The sequence below is a fragment of the Cebidichthys violaceus genome, unplaced genomic scaffold, assembly GCF_023349555.1.
Source record: "Cebidichthys violaceus isolate CVI_PGR_0920_01 unplaced genomic scaffold, fCebVio1.0.p SCAF_8, whole genome shotgun sequence".
NCBI classification, from domain to species: Eukaryota; Metazoa; Chordata; class Actinopteri; order Perciformes; family Stichaeidae; genus Cebidichthys; species Cebidichthys violaceus.
Genome location: NW_027176964.1, coordinates 934535 through 957645, shown reverse-complemented (window position 1 = coordinate 957645; position 23111 = coordinate 934535). Strand labels below are relative to the sequence as shown.

Sequence of the window (23111 nt, the reverse complement as noted above, 5' to 3'; positions counted from 1 at the left end):
AAGGTTTATATTCTGTACACTGCATTTCAAGTGTTTTAAGTGGAAAACAATCTCAACTCAAGGTCCACTTACGTGTTTGTTCAGGCACTTCAGACTATATCACTTTTAAGTCAACATGAATCGTCAAAGGAATATGTATGGTTCCATACACTGGGCCAACTAAACTTGCTTATGAGGGCCATGAGATACAATCAAAAGCTCCAGGATAAGTCAGTAAGGATCCTCCTATGTGCTAATGTAAATGTATTTGTTAAAGCCTGCGAGTTGTTGCATGTATACTGTTCATTTGTGCAGAAATTTGCATGACTTCACAATATGCATCAGTAGGGCTGTACCGAGAAAATTCCTGATAATTTAGTCATTAGCTAAAAAATGTTCATCACACTTCCTAGAGCCTAATACATTTGTATTGATATTATTGTATTGTCAGATTAACAGTCTGAAAAGCCAAATGGTATTATATATACTGCATTATATCATACTGCATTACTTTATAGTAATCACCTAACATAAAGTAAATTCTCAAAGCGCAACTGAAGAATGAAACCACACATGAAATAATTTAAAAATTCATTTATTATTTCAGATTTCTTTCGCCTTTGTTATACAAAGATGTTAAATAACTTAAATACATTCTTACCAGTCATTTGTGATCTGTTTATACCTACAAGCTATACACATGAGGTAGAGGAAAATAATTTAGGGTTCCCATAAGACATGAATACGTGAACATGGACAAAGCTTTGCTGGTGTAGTATCATCACAAAGGGCAATACATGGTTGATGTGTTTTATCTTTGTTTTACAAGCACAGCACAAATCCTAACAAAAAGTACAAGTACATGTAAAGTGATCCAAAAGGTGAGTATAAACTAGTCTACGCTGATGCAATCATGTGTTTATACTGCATCGTATGGAGATAACCAACGTTACAAAGTCTTTTCACAAAAATAGTCGATTATACAAACAGATCAAATCCTATAAAAAAATATTGTTGATGACTGTGATTTTGTTTGAATACTCTCAAAAAACGTGTCTTGATCGTGCGCATGAATAAAAGACCGCTAAAGGTGAGTTGATTCTAAATTTGTTAGGATTTGTTAGTGCTTAGATAACCGAGAATGATGAGATATGACATGAAATATGCTGAAAGTATACACTGCTTCTCGAAGCCTCCACCCCAAAAAGGAACAAACACCCTAAAGAAAAACAGAGTAAAAAATACAGGATATAAAATCAATTTAGACTTTGACGTTATTTACACTAAACACATGCTCATAATATATTTAAAAATAATTTATCTTTTAATTTTTTTTCTACAAAACAGAATTTTGTACATGATCCACTGACGACTAAACAGTGCAGAGTTTTGGATTTGAGAATATGGACGACTGTGACGTCTAAAAACCAATTGGCTGCTGCATCATGCTCCTTTCTCGGGAGAAATTTGTAGGTCTATGTACAATCTATAAACAAACAAAAATGCACTCGGTGTGCATTTGGTATTCCTGTCATGCCTGATTTGAATCTGCTCAATGGTAGAGAACCTCAGCGTGTTTGGGCCGAGGAGTGTGTGTGGTGAACGTACACACACACACACACACACACACACACACACGAAGGTTGTGGGAAGCTGGCATTTGTGCTTCAGGTCTCCGCATAGCTATTATGGTTTCCGTGTAGCGTGCAAAGTTCTATGTATATGTTTTGACCAGTCTTTATTTGGCATGCCTCCTCATATCAAAATGCTAGGAATTCATCTCCTCCGGGCAAATAAGCCATAAGAGGCAGCACGATACTGCTGTCGAGGACGGTGCTTTAATTTAAAATCTTGTGATAATCATCTTTACAGACTAAACCATCTGTTAAAAGGTAAGAGCCACCGTTAGGGATGTTTGGCAATGGTGCTGCATCGCCGATTACAATCTGTAACCATCTTGTTGCAGCAGCTGTGTGCCGTTTCCACAAACGTCTCAGCCGAACATTCCTAATGCTACCAATTTATGTTACAGTTGCTTGTGAGAGTTGAACATGTGCCTCACTTTTGTCTCTATACCACAGGAGAAGAAACCTTTGCTATTTACAATTTTTTTTTTTTTTTTTTTTTTAAAGAAACAAAAATCTGAACTGCACTGTATCTATAAATACAGATCTTAAAATACTTTAAAGGGCTTTTGGGCTTCAGTGCGTGAATGGTGCTATAATACAAAGCTGGGTCCCTCACTCAGTAGTTAATTCACACCCATCTAAAACAAGTCATAACTTATAGTATATAACATAATGTTCCCAGAGGCTAAGTGCTGAGAATACAATGACATAATATTGTCTGCATTGTTTGTGTGTTCAGAGACATTTCTCATAAAATTAAACCTTTGATTTCATTGTGTCTTAAAGCAATGGTTTGACATGTTAGATTGACAAGTACGCTTATTCACTTTCTTGCTGATAGTTCGATGAGAAGATCAATACCACTCTCATATATGTCAAATCAATATGAACCTACAGCAGGAAGCCAGTTAGCTTAGCCTAGCATAGAGACAGGAAACAGGAAACAAAATCGGCCTACCAGCATCCCTAAAGTTCACTGGTTAGTCATATTTTAGGTTTCCAGACTTTATGATAAACAGATCTTGATGACTGTAGCCTTAAACATGAGAGCAGTATCAGTAATCTAACTCAAGGAAGTGAATAAGAGTATTTCCCAAAACATCAAACTGTTCCTTTAAAACCGTCACTGTAGTTGCATGGCAGGGTTCAGTATGCTGCATTGTGTCAACGGTGTCACTTCAACGATCTGAAAAAGCAAATTAACCCATGTATTATAACAATTTCACTGACGTCTGAATGAAGAGACCTGATTTGCAAAACCCCAATATTTGCATTTAGACATCAATTTGCCGAACATTACACAAATGTTAGTCTTATAAAATATGTTTACATTAGCTATGAGACGTGCACATTCATCTTCACTCGAGCAATTCTGCAGACACGTCAAGTTAGATTTCCGCCTCAGTTGCCCCATACTGTTTGGACTGACCGATGCAGCTCCCACTGTACATGTCTACATGTGTTGAATATGGCTCAATCAAATCGTGGCAGCTGAAGAGGAAAGAAGGATGTGAAATGGTAGGGGGCTACATTCCTCCAGTTCTCCACAGTTTTCTTTACAACTTCAAAGTATTAAAAGTTAAACAAACTTAAAAAGAAAAAGATTTAAGCTCTGCAGAGCTCAAACAAATGTCTGATGTGAGTCACATGTGGACCTCCACTTGGATATTACTTGTATTTGCACTATTTCTCTCCTATTTTATCCAAATAGTTATAGTGGTTTAAGTTATTCCCTGAACACTGGTTCGCTCAAGGCCGAGAATAGCCTAAACTGACTGGTTTAGTTATTTTCTGTTAATGCATTTACTAACAGCTTCATATTATATTAATACCAACAAAAAGAAAGAAAGAAAAAAAAAGGATTTTTTTTTTTTCTCCCTGTGAAGGAGTAGTCCCAAAGGATCTATAAATTATCCACAGCAAGACGACGGACGCAAGTGTGCTGCTTTCCAAAGGGCCTTGTCAACATGAATCAAGAAGAAAAACGAGCGAGAGCACACAAACAACAAAACATTTGTGTGGTTAGTGGTTTGTTTTAACATAGTTAGATAAGTGGCTTGTATAATATCATTACAATATAACTGAATTTATTTATATACATATGCAAACACACAATGTGTGTGAGTGTAAATATGTGCGTGTAAAGTAAATCTTACACCCTGTCTTTTTTTTTTTTTTTTTTTTTTGTTAAGCAGTCTCTGAATATGGTTTTCATTGCCATAAAAGTCGTCATTCGAACCCCCCCCCCCCCCCACACACTATCTATCACGTGCTCACAAAAACACAAAGAATGACCAACACACACACACACACACACACACACACACACACACACACACACACACACACACACACACACACACACACACACACACACACAGACACAGACACACACACACACACACACACTTTGACCCCAGAATCCAGTCTGATGGTGTTCCTGTCCATGTGTTTGATCCTCATTAGCTGGACGCTAGTCTCTGATTTTTTTGTGAAAATATGATATTGGATTTGGGAAAATAAAAGCTTCTCTCTTCAAGGCAAAGCTGTGATTTAAAAAAAAAGAAGCTTGAGATGTTTTCCCAGTTGTCTGAGAAGGTTTTTTTTTTTTGGTTTTTTTTTATCTGCAAACTCCAGACACGGTGGGGGCCACAGGACCTCTGAAGCCCAACCCACAGAAATCCCTCAAAGTGCTTATTGCTTCTCCATCGGCTCGCTCCTCTTTTGTTTGCGGAACACTGTTCCGACAGTGGAAGCAGAACCTTGTTTGAGAACAAAACAGCCACTCCTCTTCAACACCACCATCTTTCACTTGCTCCACTGATCGTAGGGGCCGACAGGTCACTGGTTTACCCTTTGCAGGTGTAGACCTCCTCTCTCTGTGTGCACTGCTTGCATTCGACGTAGCAGCACCAGCGCACCTGGCACTGGCAGGGCCGGGTCACCTCCCTGCTTTGAGTGTTATGGCCTCGCCCGCAGCAGATAGCGTCGCAGTTCTTGTCCTTGTAGCACTTCCGGGCCGCCGTGCCTGACGAGTACTTGCTGGGTCTACAGAAACTGGGCGAGTCCTCGATGTGGAGCAAGTCCATAGTGCGAGGGATCTGATCGTTCAGGCCGGGCAGGGGCTGCTGTTGCTGTTGCTGCTGTTGCTGTTGTTGCTGCTGTTGTTGTTGTTGTTGCTGCTGCTGCTGCTGCTGCTGCTGCTGTTGCTGGCTCCGGCCCGTGGAGATCTCTCCCTCCCCCGTGGCCTCATTGGTGGAGCTGCCGACCTTAATGGAGGTCTCGTAGCGCTGCTTCAGCTGCTTGCCGATCTCGTGGAAGGGCAGGAGCTGCCTCCAGCAGGTCTGGACGGTGCAGGAGCCGGAGACGCCGTGGCATTTGCAAGTGGTCTCCACTCCGGCCTTGATTACCTGGTTCAGAGACAATGAAATACTGTTAACTGCCACGTAATATTGAAGGAATGTGATGAAAGCTATGTCATTTAATGAGCCTTTGTTTAGTAAGCAGCATTTCAAAGAGCCAAATTACCCAAATATGCTCACAATTAGACGCTGAGGGTGGAGAGCAGTGGTTTGAGAGGAATGTAAAGACACCACAGCAAATTAGAAAAAAAAAAAAAAAAAAAATCACTGGTCTCTTTGATACCACAATAAAAAGGGGGAAAACAGAGGCTTCACATATTGCATGTGAACTATAATTAACATAATTCAGAAGGAGAACAATATTGCACTTTGTCTAAGCTTGCGAAAAAAAGAGCAAAAGAATATTGGCTGGTGGGAAGATTGATTTTTTCATGATAACCACGGATGACATTTTGATCAAAGGCCATAACTGTTATCACAATAAGTGAGGGAAAGATATTGCGAAGAGAAGTACTCTCAAACAGACTATCCTATTCAGACTTTGTAAAGTAGAGACTTGTATGTAGATGCTGGGCGCTCCTCTCAATGTGTTTACTAAACTTAGAGTTGATGAACCCAATCTTCTAGTGTAGTAATTATGTCCTTGACTTATTATCCAGATAATAAGTCATGCATGAGGGAAAAAGAATAGTTAAGACAGTCTCTATATAAAATCGTATAATTGCAAGTGAAACATGGAGATCGTCAGCAAAAGTGACCACAAACGCGTTATTTTATTGCTACTTGACCTTTTTCGCAGTCAGCCAAAGTTTACTTCAGCATCAACCACAAAGTAAAAGCAGTGTGTGTGCGAAAATCAATGACAATAACATATTGTCCTCGAGTTTGGATAGCATCTACAGTTCTTTTCTCAGACTGTGAAAGAGATCGGGGAACAGGAAGCGCATATTCATCACACCAGCAGGTCAAGAAAATTTTGATAGGTCAGCTTTTAAATGTCGGGGGGATGCAGAGGCTAGCACATTCCAGCTCCGTCCTCCGTGTGGGAATTCATCCCGAACAACTGCGGTTTACCTCACTACATGTGAAAATCACAAAAAAAAGAGCAAAAACAATGTTGTAAATCTTTTATCACAAATGAAATCTCCTGTGAGATTGGATTGCGGAGAGCCAAGCTGAAAAGGAAGAGCCTGCATTGGTCTTTTGGGAGAGTTTTGTGTCTGTGAACATTTAGGAAGTGTGCTTCAGCTATAATTCATTTTGAAAGCAAGATGAAAATGACTACAGAATGAGAAAAGCCGAGTGAAAGAAACGTATTCCAGACATTAAGATTGCTTTGGCCTGACGGATTAAGACCAGTCCCTCTTTTTTTATTTTACCATTAAAAACGCTTCCAAGATGAAAAACCAATATTTGCTAACCACAAACAGTCACTGAATTGTGCCAGAGCACAAATGTGAGATGATGCCTATCTAATCCGAGAGAGAAAACCAAATATTGACTAATGAGCACTTTCATATTTCACCAAATGTACAGCGGCAATTACTTTAATCACTTTAGTTTTTTTTCCAGTTTTCTTGGAGATACATGATACTCTTTTTTTCAGTAATTTCAATCTACCAAAATGCCCCATGAATAACTATCAAAGTCCTTGTCTTGCGGCCGTATTCAATTCCACTTTGGTCATTCTAACCATATATTTGGACAGTGTGTTTTGTTTTGGACAGCAGTCATTTACCAGCGCTGTAATGTTTAAACTGCAGCATTTCACAGCAAAACCAAAGATAAAGTAGAACAGTATATCCGGGATAAGGCGCAATGACTTGGCACTTCATGTTGCTGTTTGTGTATATATATATATATATATATATATATATATATATATATATATATATATATATATATATATATATATATATATATATATATATATATATATATATATATATATATATTTCCACAGCACTCAGCCTGTATTATATTATCACAGTTTTACTTAACTGATTCAAGAGAGCAGCCAACATTTCTGTTTGAATACTGTCTGTGACTCCAAATGAACTCTGACCTCATTCATTCTTGATGAGTGTGTCCTGGTTGGCCTCATGGGTGTGTTTTTTTGCTTTCAAATTCTTGAAATTATTACTTTAATAAAAGGCAAATTAACATGACAGATACTGCTATAATATTTCTTTCTTTCGAATGAACCTCCCTTAAGTTTAACATCCCTGATAAGTCACGGTTTAATGTTTGAGTCAAATTATGAGCTGGTAAAATACTGTTTCTGTCAAAGTCACAGACAAACTATGATAATTATGAAGGAGTGAATAGAGAAGGCAACTTAAAGGGCTATTCCAAAAATGATGTATTGCACTTCCATTAAGTTTTGGGACTCAAGAGATGGATTAAAGCAAGAACTGTCAAACTCAATCTGGCAGAGGCCGAGATTCTGACTTTTAGTCTCTGGTTTTGCTTTTATGAGTGACCCCTTTCAGATTAAACAAAAAAAAAAAAAATGGATCCATTGAGGATATTAAAATATCTATTAGAGCAGCTTTAAGTGAAAGTTATGTCATAATTTGTCATAACTGTTTTCACAGGCCGAGTAGTACTTCCCATTATTATTAAAATTACTTTGATGCACAATATCCGTCAAGCGCCCCATTAATAAACCATCGCCATCTCCTCACTCTTACCTTCATGCCCACATTTGTGTTGTGCATGTCCACGCGTGCACGCAGGTCCTTGTTGGAGCGTTTGCCCAGGAAGTCCTTGACAAACTTGTTTGCGTATTTGAGGTTGTCTCCGCAGCCTCCCCACTGCCACGCCTTGCGGTTCTCCAGGTCCGGGGCCTCGTCACACGTGCAGCGCTCCATGCGTCCTGCGCTGCAAGCTTTGGCCATCGCATGGGTCAGGCCGGCCGAGGAGATGGCGTACAAGAAGGCTGTCTCTTTAAATCCTGGAATAAGCACATTGAAAAGTGACAAATGAGAGGTGGGAAGTTAAAGCAGGTTCAAAAGAGTTTTGTGCACTATCAATCTATCAAAGTGCTCTTTTAATTATATTTTTCATTTAAAGAACTGTTTCAGTTGTCATCATTAGTGTGCAATATCGTAGCAATTGGAAGCAGCTTGATTGACTCTCAACGGCTCTCAACTTTCTCTGCCCAGGTATACATAGCTCCACTAGATAATGCTTGTTTGCCGCTATATTAATGATCTGGATGTCATATATTGCTTCTTTGAAACAAAAAAACAAATACCTCTCTTTAGAATGTTGGCTCGGTGGCGCCCCTCTAAGGTGCAGTTCCACCTCTCAAAGCGGAATTGGTACTGGCATTCTAGGGCGCTCATGGTGATGGCCTCTCTCAGGGTCTCCGCCACGCCCGGGTCTCGTCTGCACATCCTGCGCTGCTTCTTTTCCAGTTTCAGCCGGTCGCACAGCTTGTAGTGGGCCCTGCCCACGTTCTCCTCCGGTAGAGAGTTCAGTGGCAGGATAGACAACGGTTCATTACCTGTCAACCTAGACGGAGAGATCACAGACACACTCAGGTCAGTTAAAAACCCTGCACAGAGAGTGGATTCATCTTGATAAAACGGTTCCAATAAAGCGCAGGATGCTGACCTTCCTGGACAAACAATAAGTTGCAAAGATATACTACATAAACAGCACAGGAAGCACAGCTGGGGCATATAATGCTCAAAAGTTTGGTTAATGTTCAAATGAATTCAGCTGTTCAGTGGTTAATGTTCAGGGGAATTCAACATTTGCTGGAGATTGAGATCAACCTCCAGCACAGGCGTGTCTGTGTATAGAGCAAATTCTCTGCAGAGGTGGAAGAGTTCTTTCTTTTCATAAGAAGTTCCCGACACCGTTTTGTCCCCGTTTTTAGACCTCACACACTAATAAAGTCACAGCACCAGCAGCTCACTGCCCACAGTATCGAGAATTTCAGATTGAGATTATAATTTGTCGAAGTAATAAAGTGCCCAACTGGTATGGGGACATGTTTTAAACAATGGCATGCAGTGAACTTGACAGTCATACCACATGCATGTGAAACAGTAGCCAGCGGAGACTTGGTTTAATATTTATATCATATCCTGAGGGGGGGGGTTGTCTGTCACTCACAGCAGCGTTGTACATTTCAACATGATCACACAGCAGGATTTACACTCTCATTATAGAAGCTCTGTAACAAAAGTCCGGCATTCAGGACCGTAAAGCTGCGATCCATTTGAAATACAAGCAGAAGTTTCAGTTCTAAACATGGTATGGAGAACATGTGGTAGACTTGCACTCCTTTCGTCGGTTTATTTAAGGGAAGCGTATATAAAACACACAAAGCGAGGACTGCCACATAGCTGGCAAAACCGACGACCAGCGTTCTGAGGTTGTGATGGGGAGAGCAGAGCATTACTTTCATAAACACACACAGGGGACATGACTGTCAGCCTGTGACCATTTTGGTCACACCAACTGACAGGATTGGCTCCGTGGTTGTTCATTATGTGGAATTTCTGGCCTCCTTTACACCCTTAAAGTGAAACTGAAGAATAACTGGATTTACAGAACTCACAAAACCACAAGTCTTCTGGCCAACGTGCCTTTGGGGATGGACATGAGACATTTTGGAGACACTTTTGTGCACCGATTGACACCTCGCCCAATGATGAACTAATAAAAAGCGGGACTCCAACTTTTTGCGTTCAAGTAGAAAGAAGTGGTGCATTTTCTTTGTAAAAACTGACCAAAAACAAGGATTGAAGAACCAAGTTTTGCAAATGAATGTCGTAACTGATAGTCCATAACATTTATCACAGCATTATTAAATCAGGAATAAAGACTTGTTGTCCATCCCTTCTTGCATGTAAAAAGTGTACATACAGCCAAATGAAATAAAAGAAGTCCAACTATAAGACTGAAGAGTAACCACAGCAAATGGGAAACACATTGTTTTTGGATTCAGCCAAGCAGCGTAAAAGAAATGACTCTAAAGTATTTTCGTAACGGTGCAGAGCACCTGCTGGATGTCTGCTTTGGTTTCGTTAATAGAGCAGAAGTGTTGATCGGTGATCTTCATTACTTACATTTCTGACTTCATTGCTGTTTTTCAGAGAGGATTCTGTCACCGCTCACAATCACTTCAGCCTCTAGCAGAAGGTCACAGGAGTTCTTCAACAAGAGATTTGTTTTAATAAGTCCAATAACTGACTGAAATGTTTCCCCTCGAGTCTGAGTTTCATACCAATGGACTTAATAGTTCACACATGCTATACGATATTGTCTTTACGATGCATTCACGTTTTTGGTTGAAAATCAGAACAGTCAAATCAAAAAGGAGACATCAGGATTTGCTTTCAGATTGGGTGAAATGGTTTCCTTTTTACAAAGTGTGTTTGCCTTTCCTTAACTTGTCTGACAGCTATGGATTTTCAAATGGAAACCTGGCAAGCTGGGTCTTGACGGAGATTGCTCTCGCAACACACTTAGAGTGTAAAAAAATGCATGGTTTGAGGTAAGCATACACAACGCAGGAGAACTGTCTCGCTGGGAATAACATCTTCCTCTTATTTCTCTCATGTTTTGTTAGAGTACACTATGCTAACAATGCCAAGGAAACATATTCAAAGTGCCAAAACAAACAAATCCAGCTAACCCGGTATGTTACCTATGGCTGACAACCGTTCCACAACATTTCTATGGCAAGCAGTCAGGGATTGATAGACGGCGCCACGTGGAGTACCTAAGTCCATTTGAAAAAACAGTGGGGAATTAAAAATCATGTGAATTCAAGACATGTTTTATACTGACACCACACCAGGAAGCAGTTTACTGCTGCACATGCCTGCAACTTAAAAGATAAGCAAATACGCATTGGAATTTGTACAATATATGGCTTAGCAAAGAGCTCCAACCAACAAATGTTGGTCTGAATTTACTCAATATCAATAAGACGACGTGCACTTTCCTCGGTAAGGCACGCAGAGAAACATGTATCAGCGTCAGATCTTTACAAAGGTCCACATGTCTGCCAAAACAAGAGACCGTTAGAGTGACAGGCCTCAACTGTCTGTGTGACGTCCGGCTGTCTGAGACAAAAAGATGGTCCGAGCGGAGCTGGAGGGAGGCCAAAGAAGACATGACACTGATCTCAGCGCTACTGTCTCTGTGGCTTTTTTTTTTTTTTTTTTTTTTTTTTTACACAGAGGCATATTTCTAGCTAGTTACAAAGACAGCCGGGAGGCAAAGTGCGGAGGGGAGAAACACTTTACGCCTCCAGAGGAGAAGCTACTGGCCGAGGCTCGCTCGTGTGTGTGTGTGTGTGTGTGTGTGTGTGTGTGTGTGTGTGTGTGTGTGTGTGTGTGTGTGTGTGTGTGTGTGTGTGTGTGTGTGTGTGTGTGTGTGTGTGTGTGTGTGTGTGTTTCCACTCAGTGGCAGACCAGAACACAGTCAAATAGTATCACAGATGTAAACTGATTCCTTTTTATCTGTCATCTTTTACTGGATGCACTTTTTTGATATTTTGAGGAATGAACTCATTCAACTCACTTAGAGGAAAAGAGAGTTGGAAAACAGATCAGTGGCTAAATCAGAAAAATTCATTACAAATCGGAACTTCAAATATTCGGCCAAAATGAAATTAATTGTGTTTTTCCCATAACAACGAACACAACATGTCATCTCAACTCAGTTATTCTATAACATATTGAAAAACCACTTCCAAATGCTGCACTATAAAAGGGTTTATAAATTGTATGGTTTTATTAATTTACTAAAGCTTTAGTTGTCAAAAGGCTTTATTAGATCTGGACCAAATCCATTTATCAACAAATCATTAATAAATGAATTGCTAAAATTTTAGGGCTGCCTCACATGATAATTTTCATCCATTGATGAATCTGCAGATCTTTTTTTTTTTTCATTAATAGATCAAAAAACAGGATTAATTGTCTGTTGATTGACTATTCAATTAATCAGATAACCTTATCAGCTGAACATTTACAACATAAATACAAAATCACAACCTTGCAACCCAAAATGTGTTAATCTCATAACTGTTCTATAAAGCACTAATGAATGATCTATTACCATTAATGAAGCTTAAGATTACAACTTATAAAAGCTTTATAAAGGGGTGCCTTTGAAGGTAGAGACAAATGTAGAATACAGTTGCTTATCACAACACACATTTAAAGAGTGAAGCTCAGGGACCCACACAGTGTCTCCGCAACATTGCATATGAAACATGTAACTGTGTTTTCACATCATGGACCATTTTCTGTAGGTGTTTTTGTTTGAGGTGTTGGCACAGCAACACCAATTACACGTGGAATATAACACCAACATATAAAAGTCATTATTATCCAACGTGAGGTGGGATTCTTGCTGATGTTTGCTCAGCTTTGCTTTTTCCAGTCACACACTTGCCTCTACACACTCCTCGCAGACATCACTGACCAACTCTCACGCTGCTCCTCCTCCACTGTCTTTCACTTGGTAACACCGGAGTTTGTTTAGTCCTTTCTCTCTACCTGTCAGCACCTCCCATCGCCCGTGACATTTACTTTATATACATTTTCCAATGCAGCGGGTTCAGTGAAAGCGGCTCGTTTCACACCGTGGAGCCTCAGAGTCGATCCCTCGAGGAAATCATTGACTAGCACTAAACTTCGCCATCATCGCTCTCTCTCGCCGTCTTTACATTACAGGCCTGGAAGTGACCCTCAGCTGGTAATTCAGCTCTTTCTTCACTGGTTTGGTATGTAAATAGTTAAGGAGGTGTAATAATACCTAAACTCTTAGATAGTGGCAAACATATTTTTTCTCTTACCTTAAATTTCTTGGCCTAGTTGATTTGCGTGCTCTGTGTGTAGGCTACAAACACACATAGCTTTGTAACTGCTGGTGTTATTCAAATACTCCATATGTAAACCAAGGCGGCTAAGTCCATGTGGTATTGATTAAACTCAGGAGGCTAGAGCAAAACAGCAAACTTTACAAATATCAGATGCTAAAACAATTCGTCAAACAATCTAACCATCGCTGGTTACAGCTTTTAAAGATGTGAACATTTCCTGCTCTGTTTTTTATCGTTGTAAAGTCAGCATCTTTGGGTTTGGACTCTCGTTTGGACAAAGAATATCAAGTTTTTCCCTATTTTTCCACATTTTATAAAGATCTCCTCACCTAAAAAGTAAATGAGTTAATTGGTCATAAAAAAAAAATAATCACAGCTGGAGCATCAAACGAGATTATATATCAGCCAACTTTAGCTCACAAGAAAACAAAAGAAACTGAAGTACCGAAATGTCTGAGGTCATTTAGAAACGGTGTCACTATTACTTCTGTTGTCCAACAGAGAGTACTGAGTTTATTATTCAACTGTAAAATGAAAAAAAAAAACATGGAATCCTTAGCAAAGCTGTTTTACTGTTCTGCCTTCAAAAATGGTTATTGGCCAATATATCACTTTCTTTTTAATTTCAACTCTCATAAGTTTATCGGTCGGGCTGTCGTTGCTGTCCTGTTTAGATCAGAGATTTGAGTAACTTCTGCAGACATTCACGTTTTGTAATTCCAATACTTACAATAATGTCACGATCAATAGATTTTAAAAAAAAGACAGGCTCTCATTGGTGCTTCAACTGCTGAAAATACCGCATGTTACCAAAGCAAACGTATTTCTGGTACAGTATTGTTTTTCAAATTTGGAGATAAGCTATTGTTTGTTCATCATCTTCACTCCTCAAATAGTTGCTGGCTACGTTTAGTTACCATATAACGTTACACGTGTGTGCATGCGTGCATGTGCACATGCATACAGGCACTTACTACCTTAAGTCAACACCGACAAGAGTCAGTCGTGGCTGAACGCGCCCAGGCAGAAAAAGCACAAAAGCCACAGCTTCTCCATCAGCCTGGACTTGCAGGTTGTGTGGTCTGGTGTCTCCTAGATCACAACTTACCCCCCTCCTCCTTCTCCTCCTTTTTCCCTTTTTCCGAACTTACCCTATTCCCACTGGGCAATTACTCTAAACGAATGCCAATCATTCCGCCCAGCTGTTGGCTCAAAACAAAGCCTCCTGTAGACAAAACCACTGCTGTCTCTGAACGTAACCTACACAAGACAATGACAGACATGAACATGTGTCCTGGAACAGTTCAGCTGTCATGAAGACAAAGTACCATGCTCACCTGATAGCAATCTGTACGTTTTTTTCTTAGAAATCAAACATTGGCTTTCTGTAGAAATTTAAACTCGCCAGTGCTGATCTCCTTTTCTCTCGTTCACTTTTTCCTCCATGCCTTCAGTGTTTAAAATGCTCCTTTTTGGGGGGGAAAAAGTGTGTTCTTTTCTCAGAAATGTTGGATGAACTTCAGACCACCCTGCCCAAGTCCCATCTGGTGTATCACGCCAGGCCATGCCAGAGGTTGTAGGAATGTGAGTTTGTGTGGTGTTTTCCCTCTGGCCCACTCCAACTATAGCTGACAGTGTGCTCCACAGCTTAAACGTGAATAATTGAAGAAACCATGAATCAGTGTCGAATGACTCTCTGGTAAAGGGAGTCTCCAGGCTATTGTCCGCCTCTAAAACGTTTATAAGAGACAAAATCCTGCATTGAACTCCGATATTTTCTCCCCAACAGCCATAGTGACACCGTTCTTTCCCCCGAGTCATTAAAGCCAGAAATAGGGGAAAGAGTAAACGATTACGTATGAGGCTAAGATAAGATTAGTCACTGGTTGAAAGCACTGGGTATTGTGACTACTCCTAACAAGCTGTGGCTGACACAGTACAGTAACATGACAAAACGACTTTGAAAACAAAGTGGTACTGGCCTGGGACTTTGCAAGTCATTATTAGTTGAGTAATGAGCCTTTCTGCATTGTGGGGATGTCATGCGACGTCTACCAGCACTGCCATTTCCAATGTGAGAGGGGAAAGTCCGCTATCTTGTATGACTTAACAGGATATGACCCAATGTTATATCATCTGCTGTCCCTTCTGGTCATATACAACCAACATAGGCTGCATCAGGCTACTCCCCCTAATTGGCTGATTGGGTCGAGTTCCTGTGCATGTACCCTTTTGATATTTTAAATGTGAATGACATGATGCATATTTTCACTCAGTTTTTTCCGCATAAAAGCAGAAATATATTATTTCTTTCAATTCGTAAAAAAAAAAAAGAAAAAAGAAAAAAGGGGAAAGTCACTGTTCAGCACTAATTTTTTAATCCGTGAATGCGAGCACTAGTAGCTGAGAAGTAGGACTACAGGACCTGGGTTTGGGAATGGGAGTGTGGGGCATGGTAAGAGGTTTAACTGCTATGTGAGAACTCAAGGCTTCTAAGGTCAGCAGCTCAGTTATAGTCACTGTGTGACTGGCACAGATTGGGCATGCAGCAGTGTCCGCATGACTCCCCTGTTCTAGCCTACACCATGGCACAGAGCAGCCCTGTACCAGCGCACCGACGCACCAAACACGTTCAGGCACACATACTGTTCTCGGCTCTCACTGATTCGCACGTGTAGACACAAGACCCAGACTATGGTAATTTGGTGAGAGAGCAAAACCGGCTAAAAACTGTAAAGCAGATATTTAAAAGTGTGCGGAGACTGGAGATCTCAGGTTTGTTCGTTCCCGTTACACTGGGCAAAAGCACTCCTGTGAATAAACCAAGCATGCAAAGTCAAACCGCAAAATTCAAAACAAAACAATCACTCATGCCTCGGTAACTACAAGTGGCTAAGTTCATTCACGGTTATTTACTTTTACTACTGAAAGATAAGTTGGTTTTTTTCCTGAAAGTCCTGCAGAACCCAAATGCAAAATGAAAAGGTTTTTTTTTTAATCTGCAAAATTGAAGCTTGTGTACTGACAGTAATTTCAAAGTTAAAGACGGAAAGTGTTGTTAATTGGCCTCTCCTGGGCAATATTCCCCAGTAGCATGAGTTTCTGTGCATGTACACACAGCTCATTTATTGCCTGAGGGAAAAAGTTTGACTCTTGACATTTGACTGATGATTAAAGCAGCAGCAACCAGTTGAAAGTCATGCAAATGAGCCATTTTCAATGAGAAACAAAAGTACTTCAAGGTTAATCGCAGCGTCGATCGTCTGCCATGCCTAGGCCCATTCATGTCAGTGTACTTCTGACTGTGTCCATTCTCAAACTAATACTCAGGCTTTATGGATAAATATGCCCTTTGAAGCAAACCTTAGTCTATATAATAACACCCATTTGGCAAACACACACACACACACACACACACACACACACACACACACACACACACACACACACACACACACACACACACACACACACACACACACACACACACACACACACACACACACACACACGTTTGAGTGGAGCATCTCAGTGCATGTCAGGTCAGGCTTCTATAGGATTGTGTTTACGCAAGATGAACGTCCTGATTAAGTGCAGTAAAAGTCTAGCCCTGCAGTTATTGAAAATGTACGGTCAACTTTCTTTCATCCTTTATGAAAGTATTCATCTTTGCAGGTGCATGAGATTCAAAACCAGGATTTCATTTTGGCTGCTGCGGAAAGCCACGTTTTAAAACTGACAACATTGACTAAAAACAACAGAGTTAGACATGAGAAACGCACAGTTATTCTTTAGAAGACCAAAGCCTTAAGTGAGGGTTTGTCAATCTGCTAATCTTGGCACTCATGTGAAGTGCCATGTCTCGTATATCCCCACAAACCAGGCAGCGAAAACGCCTGTGGTCAAGGATGGAAAACACAGGACATAGCGGTCACACTAACTAGCATCATCTCATCAATGTCTGACCACTAAAAGTATCTTGAGCCTATATTAGCTTTCCTGTTTTGCAAATTGCCCATGTCTCCAGCTCCATCTGCAAAGATCATCATGCATTACCAACAACAGTTTCCTTCAACGGGAGTTTCTTTCCCATATCTTCTGACTTCCCACCAATGAAGTGCACAGCTGACTGGTGGGACAGTCCTTAAAATCAAATATGTCTTGGCTGCGGTCTGCTCGGCACGCTGATGACACCAGAACTGTAAGTTTTTAGGATGTGAGGAAGCCAAACACATTTCAAAAGCTTTACCAAACCATGTAATCTTCAAAGATATTCATGGGAACCATGTTATTATACAGTACGAGCCCCATAACAACCCACTACAAATACCACTGAAACCTATTCAATAACAAGGTGTGTACCACTCTGTAATTCTTGATAATTCAACCTGTTAAACAAACAGTAACGCTGCGCATTACTTAGTTTAGAGAAGACATCACATTCTCTGCAAAGGGGATTTTTTGCTCTGTAAACTGAAGTTGAAAGAAACTTTGAACGTGTCATGCAAGTTGACCACAACTAAGCATATGTAGAAGTATTTTTGTTGTTTTTTTGTTTTTTTTTACACAAACTTGGCTGCCTTTGCATTTGATGTTTTCACATTTCATTTCCCACTCTCCTACTGTTACTCAAAAAGGTTACAAAGTGCTGATTGAGGACCATCCTGCGCTCTCGGAAGGCGCTGCACCACCCTGTGGCATCCACAGGCGTAGCAGGCCTTTCCACGGGGACGTTGTAGAGCGGAGCACCCAAAGCTAAGCATGGCTTAGCTCAAATCCTGATGTATCAAACAGAAATGTAAAGAAAACAAAGCTCTCTCTTTTCAGAGGCCATGCGGTCCGTTATCTAAGCCTCCAGGTTTGCGTGATCTCACCACGCTGCACGGTCACAGCGCCAATGCTGAGAGAATCCTATCTTCTTGGCTCACAGTAAAAGTGATACCCTTTGAGGTGTGGCTATAGCCACAGGATATCCTATGAAGTTGGGAAATCCCTCTATCAACGGTGCTCCCCGCCCTGCTGCACGTCAGGGCTAATCAGTCCTTAAGGCCTGGTAATGAGACGCCCGCCACCACTGTCTGCCAGCCATCGCCAGCCTGAGCCCACACTAACTGTGCTGCTTCTAATGAGTGGTAATCACCCAGCAGCTCCCCACAAACCACTGCAGGGATGCCGGCACGCACATGAGGCAGGCGAACCAGAAGATGGGAAGGGAGACAGACGAGGGGACCAAAAGGAAATGTTTACATGGAGCCACTTAAAAAACAACTTGTAATATTTCTGAGCTGTGCTAAAGAAATGAGGCTACTTTAAACTTTAAAACACGCTGCTGTTCGACACACACTAGGAACTAATTCAGCACAGTGATAAAACCTTTTACAGCTGCAAACTGAAAAATCCTTCCTCCTCTGTAAATTTACACACATCCCATTTGTTATCCTGTTGTTTTTGGCATTCTGCCTCACTTAATGGAGCGCTGAAAACAATAATACCATCTGAAAGGGCATCAGGAACAAACTGATGATAGATTCTTTGAGGATGATTAAAAAGCAAGTAATAGCAACCACTAGATTTGCTTCTTCCGGATGCTGCGGTGCCTCTGTGATTGGTAAATCCCAGCAGCATTACTGTGGGCAGCCTTCCTGTATATGTCGCACATGAACCAAATAAAAACAAACTCTTGACTCAGTGTTAGGACTCGCAGAGTTTACAAGACTACAGAATGACATGCCTTTCACCGAAACTCAAATTTAAACCGACAGACGTCTCAGGGAGCCCTCGGAGCCCCGACAGGGTCAACTGAGCAAACACTTCCCTCTCCGACAGTTTACACAGCATCTCATCAAGGTGCTGTAACCTATTAAGTCAAGTAACGAAAGCTCGGCAAACGCCACCGATTCAAATTCTAATGATAACGGATTTAGCAGAACCAGCACCTGCCACAACAGGCTGGGGGGAAGAAAATGAGCGCTCACATTCTTGTGGCAAAGGATGACAATTTAAGCGAGTGCTTGACTACGCCAGGAATCCCACCCCACCCTCGGCCGCGCAGACTATGGGCAGGAGAGATTGTGTTTATGTTACACTTACGCTCCACCGCACTCTGGAAATTGGGTATGCAACATTGACCCTCTATTTTGAGTAAATCAGTACTCAAGAGGCCCGAGGATGCCTCGTGCTCATGGAATATTTATTTGAACAGGTTTGTGCGAGTGTGGCCCACAGTTGAAGCCGAGCAGGACTGTGCCGGAGTGTCACCGGTGTCGAGTTTCTGGGAAGTTGGCCACGGGGCAGTCACATTTTGTATCAGTGTCACCTGTGCAGGCTCTTTCACTATGTTTCATGTTCCTCAGCTGCAGGGCTAAATCATTCACTGACACTCATTCATATTCCCTCCTCACCGGGCCGCGGAATAATAAATCTGGAGTATCGCAATACCACATGTCTCGCTGCGCTACACAGGCCACAGATAGAGAACAGACCGACAGAGGGAATTGAAAACAAGTGCTAACTGAATGAGTAAATATGCATTACCATTAAGACCATTAAGGCTGATGCGAGTGCCAATTTGGCACGTCAAGCTTAATACATGCTGCCTGCCAAGGGCGACACTGCTAGAAGGAGGGAGACAGAAACAGAGAGGAGGGTTACATTTGTCCTTCCAGTGCAACTTTGGAGCTGAAACCAAAGACAGAGACAGAGAATGTAGTCGATGTGTGCATGTGCATTACGGATGATGACGTTTTACTGAGAAGGGCTGAGATATTTCCATCACACAGAGCTATTACAGGTGCCGCGCAGCATGTTTACATCACTCAGATGAGAACACTTCGGTGCAACACCCAAGACGACAACATTAACCAGATGTGAAAATCTGTGTTAATCAGAACAATCAAGTTAATTCAGACAGTTTGATATCTAGAAAATGATTCAGTACTCCCAAAATTGCTAATCCTTTTATATTTTATACCACCATATCTTATCAAGGAGAAGGTAGATCCCGCTTCAACAGGTCGACAAGTCTAACACACGAGTCTAACGGGCCCTTAGAGGACACTTCCTGTCCTCTCTTGCAGATTCACCACCACAGTTCTCAGATCAACAAACACTCCTGGATCCTGCACAACACCCATACCTGCCATAAATTTGACTCTGCTGGAAAGGTTTTAAGTGTCATCACTCCGCAGCCTACCGCCTTTTGTCTCTGTGCAACGTCTGCACTCTTAGCAGGCCAGGGGCGCACCAACGGCACCCATCAACACCGATATTTGTAGATACAGAAAAGCACCAAGATCGTGCTTCTGCATAGTATGACATGCCACCTTGGTACATTTTGTTCCGACAGTTTCCAAATCAGTCAGTTGTCACTGGGGAGGCTTTTTAGGATTAAAAAAAAAAAAAAAACACCTCTTCAGTTCCAGGTGAAACATGGCTGCCCTCCCACCTGACATGCTGACCTCATTTGAACAACCTTGGCGTCCCTGCAGGATAAATGTTCTTCTGTAACTGAGACAGAAGAAAAAACGAAGAGTGCAGGTCATGTGAGTAGGCAAACTGGAGTTCAGTGCATTAGTAGGCACTCTAAAGTGGAGGTCATAGTGGGCTACACCTAAAATCCAAGGCGTTCCCTGGGAATGACTTACTTTGAAATATACACCCTTGTGCTCTTTCTAAATTAAACATCATTGTGTACATGACATGATTCATGAAATGCTAAATTTTTCTGATTAATTTCCTTACACGTGTTCCAAGTGTGTTTTAAAGTTGATTGAGGCAGCAGAAAATAGAAAGAAAAAAAAAAAAAAAAAAAAAACTGCTCGAGTTGTGTGATGTTTATGCTGGATGGGGGAATTTTCTGTGCAAGCTGAGCAGACGTTTCGGCCACCAGATTGCTTTATTGTTACCAGCTGTGGAGTCTGAGGCATATACACTCACCTTTCGCTCCGCGGCTGTTTTCTGAGTCGACTAAGGATATGATTTTACAAGGGTTTCAGCAAAATAATCACTCGACCGCTACCTGCCATTCAAACGTGCCCAGGGGTTACTTTACAGCGGGCGCTGGCTCAATTGTCAGGGAAAGAATGGGGTGAACTCTCCTCGGCCAACATTACTCCGAGGCTGCGTGTAACGACCTATAATAGATGCTGTGTTCGTGGGCTTGCTAAGATACACGCTGACCGTGCTTGTCACACTCTTTTTCTTTTCTTTTTTTTTTTAAATTGTTAGCAGCTTCAGCGAGGCCAAATCATGTGCAGACAACCTGCCGCAGCCACCAGCTGCGAGGCCGCTGAGCGCTGCGCAACCGCCGCAAAAATGACACCTCACTGACCCGCAGATATCAGTGCAATCAAAACAACTCGTACAACGAATCCAAGTATAATTAGATTACTTTCGTTGAAGTCTCGCTAAATAAACTTGTGTTAAAGAAAAGTTTTCAGTCAGTTTTGAAGGAGAAACAAAAAGTTGTTACCTGCTTTGTAATTCAGGAACCAATCAAATCAATGAAAGCAGCATCATGGACATATCTGTTCTTACCCGAAATATGCTGCGGTTGGTCCAGGCAAGTTGAGAAGATACACTATAACTGTGAACGTTAACCATCCCAGGAGTAGGTGTCCATCCAGCATTTTGCTGCGGCTCCAGGGCAGATCATTTCGTTTCTCCTGAGTAGCTGTGTAAAATCCCTTGTTGAAAGTTCAACACTTCTTATACAGAGAGGAGCAGCGCTGCGCTCCTCCCATCAGCAGAGAGAGAGAGGGAGGGAGAGAGAGAGAGAGAGAGAGAGAGAGAGAGAGAGAGAGAGAGAGAGAGAGAGAGAGAGAGAGAGAATAATATGGCAATGCATACAGAGTGCCGAGTTGATTCACAATTCTCTCTCAGGTTTGAGACAGACTCAGTTGTCTTCATTTATACGATTGGAATGACAGTTTCTCTTCTGTGGGCGTTTTAAGCACCATACCGTCAGTGTTTGTGCAGACTGAGGTCAGTCTGAGCTGGCCTGTATATGATCAAATACTTGTTTACCATCACTCAGTGACAGTTTATTTCCAGAATGGCAAACCCTGAATTTGTATAATCCAGCAGAAGCAGGATACAATTTATACTAGTCCACTGAACTGTATTGAAGTGAAGTCCCTATTCAAAAAATACATTAAAAAAAAGATGTTGTAGCCAGACTTTGCACTTTTTTTCTGCAGCAGTGGAAAGTATATGTACTTCACTATAGTGATATAGCCTTCTCACTGCACGAGGAGTTTTGACATGGGCTGTATGTCAAAACATGCGCACCACAAAGGCCAGCATCTCCTGAAGAAGAGCGTGTGATACGATTGAAAGCTCCGGAGCAAATACTGGAGCAATTTTAACACAAGAGGACCTTATGTCAAAGTGGTTTTGTCAACTGTTTCCATCGTTAAGAATGAACTTTCAATCTGAAGTTTTGACATATTTAGTAGGTTTTTGAGTTGCACATTATGCTTTATGCTTTGAAATATCGTGTGCTACTTTTTACTCCATCTGACAGCTGGAGTTACTTTCCAGGTACACAGAAAACATATAATGCGCAAATAAAATATGATGCATTCTTTTATACATTAAACTGCCCAACAGTTTTAAAAAGTTAAAATTCCACCTGAACCAACTACAACCGTAGACTAAACATTTTATTCGGTGGACATTTTGCTTGATAACAAGTGCTTTTATTTTCGATACTGAATTCCAATTCGGAAAAAAAAATGTGGAGTTATGTTTACCTGTGCAGAGAATCTCCACAGGTGTGTGTGTGTGCTGTAACCTGAGCTTCTCTGTGCTTTGTTTATGTGTAGACGGTCTGGCTGAGGGTGCATGTTAGTGCATGTGAGTCCCTGTGTCTGTACCGCACTGGCTAGCTAATCGCCGCCACTTTGGACCGCTCTACAGCTGATAACGCTGCCCCCACCCACGGCATCGTCGCCAAAGCATCCCCCCCCCCCACAGTTACCCCTCAGGTTAATACTGTCCGCTCTGTAAGCACTGTTGGCGTTGTTTGCACTGATCATGCTGTAAGCACCTTTTAGCTGTTAGCCGCCGGCTCAGTTGTTGCCATGTTGAGAGCCGTGTGGAGGCAATCCCTCAACCTTGCACTGAATTTGGAATTTAGCAACTTTAAAGTGCATTCTGCTCAAATAGCTACTTCTGTTAGTAGTGTGAGTGAGCAAGGTTTTAAATGCAGGATTTCTTCTTTCAATATAGCGTTGATATTTTGACTTAAGTGAATTATCGTAATACTTTTTCCATCATGGAGAG

General features: G+C 41.4%; 1 protein-coding gene across 1 annotated transcript; it reads right to left on the bottom strand.

Moving 5' to 3' along the window:
* Positions 1-558: 558 nt before the first annotated feature.
* Positions 559-21499, bottom strand: wnt9a (wingless-type MMTV integration site family, member 9A). Its single transcript, XM_068701597.1, has 4 exons — positions 21363-21499; positions 8229-8488; positions 7663-7925; positions 559-5017 (listed from the first exon to the last, which is right to left on the bottom strand). The coding sequence occupies exons 1-4, from the start codon at positions 21452-21454 to the stop codon at positions 4457-4459; spliced, it is 1176 nt and encodes a 391-aa protein (XP_068557698.1). The 5' UTR covers positions 21455-21499; the 3' UTR covers positions 559-4456.
* Between the last annotated feature and the right edge of the window lie 1612 nt (positions 21500-23111).

Bases quoted from the DNA above. Each gene is read 5' to 3' on its own strand.
- wnt9a (XM_068701597.1), bottom strand. From the start codon at position 21,454: ATGCTGGATGGACACCTACTCCTGGGATGGTTAACGTTCACAGTTATA. The intron at 8,489-21,362 runs GTAAGAACAGAT...CTCTCCGTCTAG, and splicing joins CCAACCGCAGCATATTTCGG to GTTGACAGGTAATGAACCGT. The intron at 5,018-7,662 runs GTAAGAGTGAGG...TCTCTGAACCAG, and splicing joins ACACAAATGTGGGCATGAAG to GTAATCAAGGCCGGAGTGGA.